Source organism: Festucalex cinctus, chromosome 12 (genome assembly GCF_051991245.1).
Source record: "Festucalex cinctus isolate MCC-2025b chromosome 12, RoL_Fcin_1.0, whole genome shotgun sequence".
NCBI classification, from domain to species: domain Eukaryota; kingdom Metazoa; phylum Chordata; class Actinopteri; order Syngnathiformes; family Syngnathidae; genus Festucalex; species Festucalex cinctus.
In genome coordinates, this window is record NC_135422.1 from 5,728,459 (window position 1) to 5,742,478 (window position 14,020).

Sequence of the window (14,020 nt, forward strand, 5' to 3'; positions counted from 1 at the left end):
AGCCCAGTAACCTAAGTGGCAAGTTTGATTCATTTAATCCTTCAATAAACTGTAAACTGGCAGATTCATAATTGGATGGCGGGTCAAGTGGGAACAAAATAGATAAATATCTGTCTGCTTTCTGGTATTTTATTAATCTGTCATAAAAAATAAAATGTGTTTTATTAAATCCAGAATAAATTGGGACACATTGTGCATACATGGGCTGTACTTGGCAATTTATTTATTTTTTTTAGCTTTTACCCAACTAATATTCTAATTAAAATGAGGTTCCTGTGTGTCAGCTCCACCTAATTCACATTCGTAAGACCAATAAAAGCCCTGTAAGGTCTTTGTTAATGAATTAGTGCGCTGGTGGAACTAGCAAGATTCAACACTGCATTTATATTCATGAAGGCGGGTTTATGAGCGGGTGTTAAACACTGCTGACTCCATCATTGACCTGCGCTGTCTGCCACCACCAAACGCTTATGTAGCTAAAACGCTTACATAAACACATTTTCATGTGAAAGCAATCGCTCGACATTTTTTGGGAAATAAACACTGGTGTTGGAGCTGATTGAGACTAGTTAAATGTGAGTTCCTGATGTTTCTATGGTGATTCAGCCAACAGATGTGAAAATCATCACTAGCAGTAACACTGGGATAATGTTCATAAAACTGTAAATACACCACAAACTATAATCACGACATTTTAAAGAGAAAGTCAAAATTTTTACTTCACAAGAATATGTTCTTGGCGCCCCCACTAGTCTAAACATGACATTCTGGTGAATATTGTATTTGTGGAATATGAATTATGCAGAAAATCCACCTGTTTTATCCATCTCAGGGGGCAGCCATTTTGTCACTTGCTGTCGACTGAAAATGACATCACAGTGCCTAAGGTAACGACCAATCATGGCTCACCTGTTTCCGCGTTTTGATCATGTGACATTCACAAGCTCAGTACTTATGCTGCATTCGAGAAGGTTGGGAAGTTAACTTCAAAATAAGTAACTTCATGTTACACAACACTGCGTGAACCAGAACAACAAACAATTTATTGGACTCAGCCATCTTTGTTGTTTACATTCACCTCAAACGTTTTGAGGTCACAACTGGAACAATTCGACTTCCCACCTTCCTCAAATGCAGCATAAAGCACTTATGTCATTTTCAAGTCGACAGCAAGCGACAAAATGGCCGCCCCCATTCAATTAATTCATATTAACTCTGACTGCCAAACGCTATCCCAAAAAAAAACCCAACGGTGCCAGCCGATTTGGAGCATTTTCACTCATATTTCAAAGCAAACAGAATATTGTGCAGTATGACGACATAAATATGGTGGATACCATATGAAAGGCTGGATTCCATTCTTTCATGAGAAAAAAAAAAAAGTATGTTTCTACCTTATTCCGTTCTTTAGTAATCACCATTTGAAATTAGGTCACAAAAATATTAAGAGAAAAACAAGCTTTTTTGTGAAAAGATACATTTTTTTGCACAACAGTGACTTTGACACTAATATTTTTTGTTTAGTGACAAGGCAGCGCTGTACAAGACGTTGCGCTTCTCATTGAGAGAAAAAAACAAAAAAAAACAAAAAAAAAACGTAATATAAACATAAATTAACGTTTTGGGCGGCATTCGTTAGGAGTTTAGAATACGTCATTAAACGTTTTTGGCAGTGAAAGAGTTAAATATCAAACAGGCTACCATTTTTATACTGCACTAATGGGAGTGAATCGAACATATAAAGTCCATTTTTTACTTGACTTTAATCAACTCAAACTATGCTTAAAAATAAATGGCTTACAGATTATTTGATTTTGAAAAAAAATGCACCAGGTACTTCACTTATACAGTACATGCACAAGCAACAGAGATATGTCATATCACTTCAATGTATTTCTTTGTCACCAATGTCTACTTTTATACTGGCTTTGCGCCACCTTATGGCAACTGAAAGCATCTGCGAATGCACAAAATAACGTATAGGTGCTTTTATCTGCACATAGCTGAAGTTCCACAGGGAAAAAAAAAAAAACATGAATAGATGAATTCATGTATAGCAAATAGGTGGGAGTTAATTGTACACCGGTGCCCTTCGCACAAAGGAAACCTTTCACTTCCCCTTGCCCTCCTGAGCTACTTCTTATAACTAACCTTCTTTTAAAAGAACGCGAGAGCCTCTGTCAACATTGTGACCAAGAACTTTGAGCTGTTCAAGCTTGGCCACGGGCAGCGTATTAGTCCAAGCCGGTCGCATTCACCGCAGGCGACCCGCTGCACACAAACCTAATCACCTTTTGTGACTCACTCCTGACTTTATTTCACGGGCTGACTGAGGACGCAGACACACAAAAAAAACAAAAAAACAAAACAAAGCAAGAGTTGGCATGCGAGGATTTCAGCCAACCAACCACAAGGTCCTCCTTGTCTGCAAAGTCTGTGATTACCCGCAAGGCGCTAATTTGCTACTTTGAAGTTGGAGTGTTACGGTATATGTCCCTCTTTCTTTCCGTAATTCCCGGCCACCGTGTCCTGCCACAATAAGCTTAGTCCACAATTATTGAATCCGCTTCTCTCTATTGAAATCATGCCCGTAGGTTTTAATTATGCAAATAAAAGTGGGTGAATTTCCGTTTGATCGGGTCTGGGGCGGGACGGCGGCGGGGGTTGTCTCAACCATTTCTGCATGTTTTCAATCATCTGCTGTTTGGGTTAGTCTTAAAACAAAGATATAAAAACAATTCCATGAAACCTCAAATTTGCATAATATGAAATGACTCAAAGGCCCCACTGGTTGTATTAAATGGGTCGCTCCCTGCAGGTACCCACCAAGTGGAAGCAAATAAATAATTGGGGACACAGACTCACAACAAAGAAGATACTGTTAGTGCGGTTTCCCCCCCGGGTCAAACTTAATTGTTATTGTATTTAGTGCATCTATATAAGAACCGAGCTGAGTTCAAACACAGTAGAACCGTCGTCCTCAAATGGCCCTAAGGCCATACAATTTGCTATTCAACCGCAAAATTATCTTGCATCTCGTGTATCAATGTCACAAGAATTTACTGGAAAGCAAGATGGTGACACACGTCTCTGTTCAAAACGACTAAAACAAGCCGCTTTTAGTTTTAAAGGGGAAGTCAAGTCAAAACATTTCTTTAAAATATGACTACAGTCTAAAACCATTATTCTGATTATTTGTGGAATATAGTATTAATTTCGACAACGAAAACTAAACAAAAATAAATTTTGTTAATGCACATTTTTCACCGGACTAAAACTGGACTAGACTGGACTAAAACCCTCATGAACAAACAATAACTAGGACTAAATCAGTATGGATTTTCGTCGATTAATGAGGATGTGACGAAAATGTACTTAACTAAACTCATTTGCTCCCAATAACGTGTAAATACGTTTTTTTATGTTTTAAGTGTCCCAAAGACGTATTTATACGTTTTGTTTTGTTTTTTAATGCTAGAGCATACAGAAGGCTTTGATGCAGCCTCTCAACTGCAAAGAACGGTTGCAGAAATGGTAGTTATTACACAAACGGCCAGCAGGTGGCAGCAAAGAACAGTTGCAGAAATGGTAGTTATTACACAAACGGCCAGCAGGTGGCAGCAGAGCAAAGGAGATCAACCAGGGCCGTGTAGAAAAAAAAAAAAAGCTCAATTACTTGCAATTTTAAATAGATTTGTGAAAACTGATGAAACTTAGCTCTCTTCTAATCCTAATTGCTAAAAAACTGAAAAGGATAGAAACATACTTTTTGTCCTGATGAAAGAAGAGACTTTAATCTTTCCATGCTTTTAATAGGGGTGTTAAAAAAAATCGATTCGGCGATATATCGCGATACTACATCGCGCGATTCTCGAATCGATTCAATAAAATAAAAAATAATCGATTTTTTTTTTTTTTTTTTTTTTTTTTTTTTAAGAGCTCAGAATTGTTCATTCGGTAGTCTTACCGATTCAACGTCTTATCATCATTGCCTTTTTGTTTTTTTTTTGTGTTTGTGTGAATCGATTTTTAAACTTCCATTTTTAATGGAAAAATATTCAACAAAACGTCTGACTTCGGGTTAGGATTCACACCTTGAGCATGGAAGAATGTTATATGAACGGAACATTAAGCCTTAATATTTTATTTTAATGCTGTTCAAACATGAAACAGATTACAACCTCTATAAGACTGAAATTTCAGATAAATAAATAATACATTTTCATATAAATCTTACACTCTACAAGCTTACTGATTAGTATTTTCTAAATTTGAATGAAAAAAAATCGCAACAATCGACTTATAAATTCGTATCGGGATTAATCGGTATCGAATCGAATCGTGACCTGTGAATCGTGATACGAATCGACTCGTCAGGTACTAGGCAATTCACACCCCTACGTTTTATAGCAATAGAACACAATATTCTGTGGGCCTTGCAAAATCAGTCAAAATCCAGTAAAACAGCTGGGAGCGAACGGGATTGCTTCTGTGAAAATGGCTGGGAATGAATGAGTTAATAAAAACTGGACTAAAATCTATGGACAGTTTAATTCATGAACAAAAATGAGATGAAAATTATATGATTTTGTAAACTCTTGTTTCTGCTAATCTGTCACTGTGACACTGTCATGTGACACACAGCGACACACCCCCTTTCAAATCTGCAGCTAGCAAGTGCAAAAAAAAAAAAAAAATTAAAAAAATACATAAATTAATTATTTAAAAAAATAAAAATAAAAAAATAAAAAATAAAAAGGAAATTATAGTTATACCCTAACATTAATCCAGTCGCAATAACATTCCAACAGTAATGTTAATCCGACCGCTAACTAATGCTGGCTAACTTACTAGCTCATAGCATGGAGCCACTTGTTTATATACTGTAATTTTGTGTCAAGTTGTTTTTCATCAAAAAGATGAGAGAAAAGTTGATCTGAAATAATTTTAGATCAAGAAATGTTCAACATAATTGGCTGACAAAAAAAAAAATACTGGGGTAAAATGATTGTCCTGACTAAAATGAGACTAAAACGTTGACAGTTTTTGTTGACTAAAACTAGATGAATCAAAATGCTAGATTTATAGTCAACTAAAAATGAACTAAATAAAAACGAGATGACGTTGACTACTATGATAAAAACTAACAAGAGTGATTGAAACTGGACTATAACTGATACTAAATTTAAAAATGGTGGATAAAATTAACACTAGTGGAACATATATTAGCATCAAAATCCACTTGTTCTTATCCATCTCAGGGGGCGGCCATTTTGCCAGGTGCTGTCGACTGAAAGCGAAATCACAGGTGCTCAGTCAGGGCTGAGGTAACGACCAATCAGGGCTCAGCTTGTGAACATCACATGACCAAACTCATAAAAACAGGTGAGCCGTGATTAGTTGTTAGATCCAGAGCAACAGTGATGTCAAGTGGCAAAATGGCCGCCTCCTGAGATGGATAAAAATGGGCTGATTTTCTGAATAATTAATATTTTACAAATAATACGAAGCAGAATGTCACGTGTGGGCTAGTGGGGGTGAATATAACATTGTTGTAAATAAAGTTTTTGACTTGACTTCCCTAACACTCTTCCATGAATGTTCACCTACACTGCACTACTACTGTATTCAAACAATGAGGCTAGCCGGGATGTCTGGGGACCAAGCCGACTTCCTCTTCACAATAACGGGTCAGCCAGCGGATGAAGAGGGAGGGTGAGGCACCACTCGGGGTAAACAGTCCCCGCTCTCGTTTCGCCACGACAACGCTGGTTAAACTCCGTCCGGTTCCAGCAGGTAGCAGCCATCGCAAATGTAGCAGGAGTTCCCCCAAGTTGCCCTCCCGTGACCTTAAACCCGCCAATGGAGGAAGCAATTTGGAGCAATCACCCAGAACTGTGTGCTCGCTATGAGGGTCAACAGGTGAGCAACTCACTCACATAGACAAAGACTTCATTATGCATTAGGGCAGTGGTGTCCAAACTACGGCCCGGGGGCCATTTGCGGCCCGCCGTCCCATTTTTTAGTGGCCCGCGACATATGCTAAAAAAATGGCATTTGACTCAGTAATAAAAATAAAATAAATAAAAATAAATAAATAAAAAAAATATAAAATAAAATAAATACATAAAATAAATAAAATAAAATAAAATAAAAACCAAAATGTTTGGAGATAAAAATATAAAAGGGAGGGTGTCGAAAAACACAGGTGCTAGTAAAGGTTATTTTAGTTAACTAAAACTAACGAAAAAATACAAATTCAAAAAAATTTTGTTAACAAAATAAAATAAAAACGAAGATGCTTTTTAAAAAAAAGAAAACCAACTCTTATTATAGCAAAAATGTCCTTTGTTTTAGTCTTTGGTAATTAATTTAATGCATGAGCCTTTGGGGATGATTTTAAATGTGATTTTTAGTAGATTTATTTTTGATATACTGGAATAATGACCCCGCGACCATGGTGTTTTTTTTTTAAATATTGCGCACAAGTAATACACATTAAAAAAAAAAAAAAAAAAAAAAAAAAAAACTAAAACTAACACTGAAGCTAAATAACCTAAAACTAAGCATTTATTAAAGAACTAAAACTAATTAAAAAAAAAAACTATCAGAACCACCCTGAAAAATAATTAAAACTAACTACATTTAAAAAAAAAAAAATCTCAAATCAAAATAAAAACTAAAATGAAAAATTCCAAAACTTTAATAACCCTACTGCCATATTAAAAAATAAATTGGTTTATATACTGCAGCATTTTTCTAAATATGCAAAAGCACAAATAAATTATTTGTACAATTTTTAAGACTAAACACAATTTCTCTTCATAACATTATGTGGCCCTTGCGTTCTTCTGACTTCCTGTATGTGGCCCTCAAATGAAAAAGTTTGGACACCCTTGCATTAAGGATTCGATGACCGTACTGAAAATAAAGCTACCCTGCCATCAACATGTGCCGCCCCGGAATGAAGGCCCAATTTAGCTATCAACAAGTGCAAAATGGTGATCTTCCAGCGGGCGGAGCACCTGGTGGCCACAACGTGCTGTTGAAGTATCCTGCACTAAAAAGGGGTGGTGACTTCCCATGAGAGAAGAGCACTCAAAGGGAGACTTCATGTGTTTTCTTACCTGATACCCCAAATATGGATCAGATATGCACCATGTAGCGACCACACATGCAGATGCCCAAGGTGCCCCTTGTCCCTTGTATACCTGCCCCTCTTTGAACATCAGCTGCTATGGGGATTTGGAGGGAGAACCTTGAAGAGCTTGTAACCCAATCCGACTTTTGAGACCGCCTCACTAACAAAAGGCGGACCGTGCCGGGGGGGGGGGGGGGGGGGGGGGGGGGGGGCATAAGCAGCCCGTCACAACAACAGTGGTCTCTGAGCCTATATTTAACAGTGGTGGGAACTGCGCGATCTGCCGTACAGGAACACTTTCAATGCACAGTGAAGGTCGACTGGGACACGACTTCCTCCTCAGTCTACAAAGTAAGTGGCTGCTTTAGTTCTATCCCCCCCCCCCCCCCCCCCCCCACGCTAGCCCCTTCCCTAGACCCAACAGCAAAAACCAAGAGATAAGCATTGTTTTGGCCAAACAATGGCTCACTTTCAAAATCTACAAACAGTTGCAATTTGGCACCCGGGGCCAGTTTTTGAAGTTAGGCACGGTAATAAACAAATCTCTCCTTGTGCAGCTACAAATCGTCAGAAATAAATAAATAAATAAATAAATAAATAAATAAAAGACCTACATGGGGTCTGACTAATAGTTTATTTAAAAAAAAAAAAAATCAAGTTTTCCAAATTTGAATACTTCTGCTGCGACATTGTCAAATAAGAGCCATTTGTGGGATGTTTTTAAGAAATAACAACATAAAACCGTTTCTCATTCAGCTCTACCAATAACGTGAAAATACTTCTTTTTTTTATGTTTTAAGTTTCCCAAAGACGTATTTATACGTTTTTTTGTTTTTTATGCTAAAGCATACAGAAGGCTTTGATGCAGCCTCTCAACTGCAAAGATCGGTTGCAGAAATGGTAGTTATTACACAAACGGCCAGCAGGTGGCAGTAGAGCAAAGGAGATCAACCAGGTCCATCTAGAAAAAAAGCTGAATTACTTACAATTTTAAATAGCTTTGTGAAAACTGATGAAATTTAGCTCTCTTCTAATGCTAATTGCTGCAAAACGGAAACAGATAGAAACATACTTTTTTTTTCCTGATGAAAGAAGAGACTTTAATCTTTTTTTTTGACAGGTTCCATGCTTTTATAGCAATAGAACACAATATTCTGTGGGCCTTGCAAAATCAGTCAAAATCCAGTAAAACAGCCGGGAGCGAACGGGATTGCTTCTATGAAAATGGCGGCGAGTGAATGAGTTAATGTCTCAGTGCTTTTTTGCACAAATTATTCACAACAGGTGTTTGATTCATTTTCAATTTCCCAGAACTGTTCCTTTCAGTGACGCTTCCACCTTCTCTACTGACATTGATGTACTTTTGATTAATTGTTAGGTCTGCTCTTGGTCTCGTGATGTCAAAATGTGAACAGCATGGTGACGAGAAATGTTTAAATGCCCACTAATTTGAATTCGATTCATGGATCAAGCACCTGTTGTGAATTTTGCCAATCAGCTCTTTGTTATTGTGCAAAAATCAGTGAAACATATTACAGTTGTGCATTCAAATGTTTGGAGAAGGTCAAATCAAGTTTACCTGTGAAGGTGCATTTTAGGCTCATAACCATGTCCTCGCATTTGCTAGTAGTGTGTACGTTTTTGGCCTCATGAAAAAATAAAAATACTACTTCCTTGCTGTCCAGCAATTTGCTCCATGAGATAATTTATAGCCTACTCCAAAAAGCAGAAAGTGTAACAGGAGAAAGAAAAAAAACAAGACCTACCTTGAATGAGTTTTTGTCAGCTCGGGCCAAGGCCAGCTTTCTCAACTCGGAGACTTTCTTCTGACAAGTGTGACAAAAGCTTCCCTTCTCCTCCGTCTCGGGCAGAGAAACAGAGCCGGCGCCCTCGGGGGCAGGCCGACTGCTGCAGCGCGGGTCGTCCGCAGAGAGGAGCCTCTTCCTGGGGGTGGCCGGAGACTCTCCAGTCGGACATCCCTCCAACTTTAGCGAGGTGGGAAACATACATGGTGATGTTTTGTTAGTTTCACCTGCCATGGTCAATGACGTATCTTGTGTATCCGATAATGAGCAGGTGTAAATTTTGCCGTTGTTTTAAAATTAACCAGCCGAACTGCATTTTTTTTTTTATTTTATTTTTTTTAAATAAAAAAATAAAATAAAATAAAAAAATAAAAAATAAAAAAAAAGAATAAAAAAAAAACGAACTACATATTTTAACACTTACACTTGGATGCCCCACTTCGTCAGCTGCAAGCTGGCCGTCCCCAGGTGCATTCATTATACACTATTAGGCAATAGCCTAACACCTTTTCGACTTGAAACAAGCCGGTTCAAAGGTTGTGATCGAGACGCGGACGAGTCATATCGGCTGCAGATCGGTGGCCTGTCATTTGTTGAAGTCCACTTAAGTTGTCCGAGGAGTTTGCGAAGTTGTGCACTGGGGGGGGGGGGGCGTGCTCAAGTGGTGCACGAGAGGCGGTATTATTGTGTCGAAATGGGAGGGCAAAAAAGTGCAAACGAAATACAGTACCATAAACACATGTCGCCTCATTTATTTTTCAACATGTATTGTAGTAGTAATGGTTAAAATACCCCCCCCCCCCCCCCACCAAAAAAAAAAAAAAAAAAGTTATTTTTTTCCACCCTTTGTTCTCTAATCCTAAAATGAGTATCCACAAAAATAATATCTTCAAAATGCAAATACCAAAATTATATCACAATCAATTGAATTTAGTACAATATCGCCATTCACTTTTTTTTTCTTTACTGAAGTTATCCAACGTGACGCCCAAAATGTGCACTTCAGTGTTGCCTGCAAGGGCGTTGTGCATATTTGACGTTACTCTGGCGCCACCACCTGGCAAACAGTAGTAATGTCTCTTTACCCTTATGGTGCCGATGAAGTGAGGACTGTGGTTCAATATTTCATGAGTAAACTTTCAATATTTCATGGCGACGGATGAGATAGGGCCAGCGGCCTCATGAAACACCGCAGACATTAGATGTTATTATTATTTTATTATTTTTTATTTGTTATTATTTTTTTATTATTATTTTTTATTTTTGTGTCAAAATGTGATTTAGACTAATTTTATTTATTCTGTACTTCAAAGTAACTGCGAGTGTTCCCATACAGTGTGTTAATGTGCAAAGATCCACATTAATCGCACCCAGTATGGCTAGCACTTTTAAATTGTTATTTAAATTTCGTACGTTAATGCAGCTTAGGTTAAAAAGCCAAATGCTTTATCGATAAAATGACGCAAATTGCACGACGAAACACAACAACTTTAAGTGTTAAAAAAAAAAAAAAAGTGATAATCAGTACGAGTTTGAGATTTTGAACCACTTGCCGAGTGTTTTTTTTTTTTTTTTTTTTTTTTTTTTTTTTTTATTATTATTTTTTATTTTTGTGTCAAAATGTGATTTAGACTAATTTTATTTATTCTGTACTTCAAAGTAACTGCGAGTGTTCCCATACAGTGTGTTAATGTGCAAAGATCCACATTAATCGCACCCAGTATGGCTAGCACTTTTAAATTGTTATTTAAATTTCGTACGTTAATGCAGCTTAGGTTAAAAAGCCAAATGCTTTATCGATAAAATGACGCAAATTGCACGACGAAACACAACAACTTTAAGTGTTAAAAAAAAAAAAAAAGTGATAATCAGTACGAGTTTGAGATTTTGAACCACTTGCCGAGTGTTTTTTTTTTTTTTTTTTTTTTTTTTTAACACATGCTACATGCCTTCGTTCTCTGACTCGAGGTGTTTTTACCTTCTTTTTTCTTTTCAGCAGGTGACTGGTAAATCCAAAAATAATGTCGGAGTCAACGAAGATGGTGCCCAGGTCGATGACGCCGGGTTCCGGTTTGCCCCCTCCGGAAGAGCCCGGTGAGTTCGGTAAAGCCATGCGGGGCTGCAAATGTCACCTACACTTATATCCCGTTTGTCCTATCACATCCCTAGCGCCACCTAAACCAGAAGTTATTTGGATCCGGCCAAAAAGAAGGAAAAAAACTCCACATGCTATTTGTAATCCGGGAATCCACAGAAGTGGTACATAATAATCTCTCAGAATTCCATCAAGTGAAGCCGTACAATCCATATGAGGCACTCCCCCCCATCCACTGGGATACTTCTAGGACATCATCTGAGGAGGACCCTCCGCTCCTCTCTGCTCTCTTGCCTCCCCATCACCCTCCCTTTAACTCTACTCGCTCTCTCTCTCTCTCCTCCCCTGTTCACGACATGCAGTGCTCCCAATGCCAAGATGTGTCACCATCACATTCCAAGCAATAATCACCAATAGCACATCCCTGTGATATTCCCCAACATTCACAAGGAGACCCGCAGCGAGTCAACCAAATGTCCTCATCTTGACTTATTTAATGGTGCCATTTCTCTTTTAACTCATTGACTCCCAAAAACGTATAAATACGTTCTATTTCAAATATTACCATGCTCCCAAAGATGTATTTATACGTTTTGGCTTTGATGCAGCCTCTGAACTGAAGAGAGTGCTTGAAGCAATGGTAGTTATTACAAAAACGGCCAGCAGATGGCAGCAGAGTATAAGAGATCAAAAAACTTTTCCCCGTAGTTTTAAACAGATTTGTAAATAATGATGAAATTTAACCATATTTTAATGCGAATTGATGCAAAATGGAAAAAGATAAAGTATACTTTTTTTTTTCCTGATGAAAGAAGAGGCTCTAATCTTTCTTTTGGTAGATTCCATGTTTTTATAGCAATAGGACACAATATTCTATGGGCCTTGCAAAATCAGTCAAAATCCAGTAAAATAGCGAAAATGTCCTGGGAGTGAATGAGTTAATAGTCTTGCAGGATGCGATGTACATATATCCTGCTGAATAGTATTGCAAGGCAGCAGTGATTATTTGTCTTCATGATGCATATAAACCGCAGTGCTAAACAAGAAGTGATAGGATTTGAATTGATTTTGATACACAGCTCCGCAACCTAATCAGCATTTCTGTCTCAGAATGTCCGCTCTCAACAATAAAACTTTAGTGTGACTCCCTGTTCATCTTTAATATACCGCAAGTGAGAAGCCAATAAGACCTCATGATTGCGGATCAATATTCACTGAATAGCCTTCACTTCAGCGCCCCAAGCAGGTTTGAGTCTTGTTATCACGCAGATTGAACGGTTGAGGCAGTTTGGCGGCGCTTGTTTTGGGTCCAGTAGAACCAATAAACCTTGTCCAATTTTGGGGGGTTATCAATATCGATATGGATGGAATCTGGCTAAGAAGAATTAGTGTGTTGTCGGCTTTCCTGATAGATGTGTTGTCTTTAAACGTGGGTAGGGAAAGAGTTGATGACGTCAAGATCGTGAGATGTGGACACAGCTGGACTGGAAGATATTTTTTGGGGATGTTTCAAATAGACAAAACCATTTAAACTAAACATTTTTCTCAAAAGGATTCTAACTGATTACTGCTATTTTTTATTTAGGATATATTAATTTATATTACAGTAGAAGATCCTTTCATTGTCTGCCTGAGGGGGAATTTAAATCACGCTACAATTTGTTCATGCTAAAATGTTCCATTAGCCTAGATAACATGTTCCGAACAAATTTACACAAATGCGGGTTCGATGCCTGCCAGGTGGCCCAGAAGGAAAACACCGAGTACAAATCCGATCGCTGGAAATAGTATTCATAAATCTCCTTGAAAAGCAGACTATTTGACACAAGGTTGTACAAATAGTACTCAAGACTTTTACTCAGGTAGGGAGACCGGGGCGAGTTGTATCACTTTTTATACTTTTATATATTTCTTGGAAACAATACATCATATATAAACAAAATGTAGACCAGAGTAAAGATCAAAGTCTTGTGTGTTTGTATTCATGTCATTCTCGTAATTTGTGTCAGTGCCGAGTTATAGGCCAAATAGAGGGAGTGAACATGTGACCTGTTGCCCCACCAATGGGTAAGTTGTCACACTATATGGGGGAAGATGTCACATTGGATTTTGCAACTATAAAACAAGGACAGAATTATCCTCGTTCTCCTGTTTTTTTTGTTTGTTTTTTTTGTCAGACCCTCAGTACTCACCGATACCGATACCAACTGCCGATACCAGAAGTACATTTTGACAAATAAAAAAAATCCCGAAAAGATATTTTTAAACAAATATATTTCCTTTAATTTTGACCAAAAAAAAACAGCACAGTCACTCTTCAATAGTCTTAACGCTCAAAATAAAACACAAAAATGCTCTTTTAGTTTAAGATTCACAATTTTGAAGTATTTCCAAACCGGTGAAGTTTTGGTGAAAAACTGCTGCAAGCTAGCGCCACTTACAGGCAAGGAGGACTCACTTAACGTCTTCCCCCTCTGCCATCGGTCGTCACGAGTACTCGAGTACTTGAAAAAAGGCTGGTATCGGCCCGATACCGATACCTGGTATCGGTACTCGCCCATCCCTAATAATAATAATAATAATAATAATAATAATAATAATAATAATAATAATAATAATGATAATTAGGGATGTTCGATACCACTTTTTCCCAGACCGATACTCAGACGCTCAGTACTCACCGATACCGATACCAACTGCAGATACCAGAAGTACATTTTGACAAATAAAAAAAATCCCGAAAAGATATTTTTAAACAAATATATTTCCTTTCATTTTGACCAAAAAAAACAGCACAGTCACTCTTCAATAGTCTTAACGCCCAAAATAAAACACAAAAATGCTCTTTTAGTTTAAGATTCACAATTTTGAAGTATTTCCAAACCGGTGAAGTTTTGGTGAAAAACTGCTGCAAGCTAGCGCCACTTACAGGCAAGGAGGACTCACTTAACGTCTTCCCCCTCTGCCATCGGTCGCTTG

At 37.8% G+C, this 14,020-nt stretch overlaps 1 protein-coding gene and 1 long non-coding RNA gene across 3 annotated transcripts in view; one reads left to right on the forward strand and one right to left on the reverse strand.

The window, feature by feature from the left end:
• kif26ab (kinesin family member 26Ab) overlaps window positions 1-11,258 on the reverse strand; it is an 83,679-nt gene extending 72,421 nt beyond the window's left edge. Inside the window, exons 1-2 of one of the 2 annotated variants that reach the window (XM_077538797.1) lie at window positions 10,925-11,258; window positions 8,908-9,126 (exon numbers count right to left, since the gene is read on the reverse strand). In XM_077538797.1, coding sequence (XP_077394923.1) covers window positions 8,908-9,126; window positions 10,925-11,059 — 354 coding nt within the window. In that variant the 5' untranslated portion in view covers window positions 11,060-11,258. Of the gene's footprint in view, window positions 1-8,907; window positions 9,127-9,370; window positions 9,570-10,924 lie in introns of those variants that run through there. The other variant, XM_077538798.1, reaches the window with a different exon arrangement.
• LOC144031539 (uncharacterized) lies at window positions 7,385-12,154 on the forward strand. The gene is made up of 3 exons (XR_013287551.1): window positions 7,385-7,492; window positions 9,013-9,136; window positions 10,943-12,154. It is a non-coding gene; the product is annotated as an uncharacterized LOC144031539 (long non-coding RNA).
• The last annotated feature ends 1,866 nt before the right edge of the window (window positions 12,155-14,020 follow it).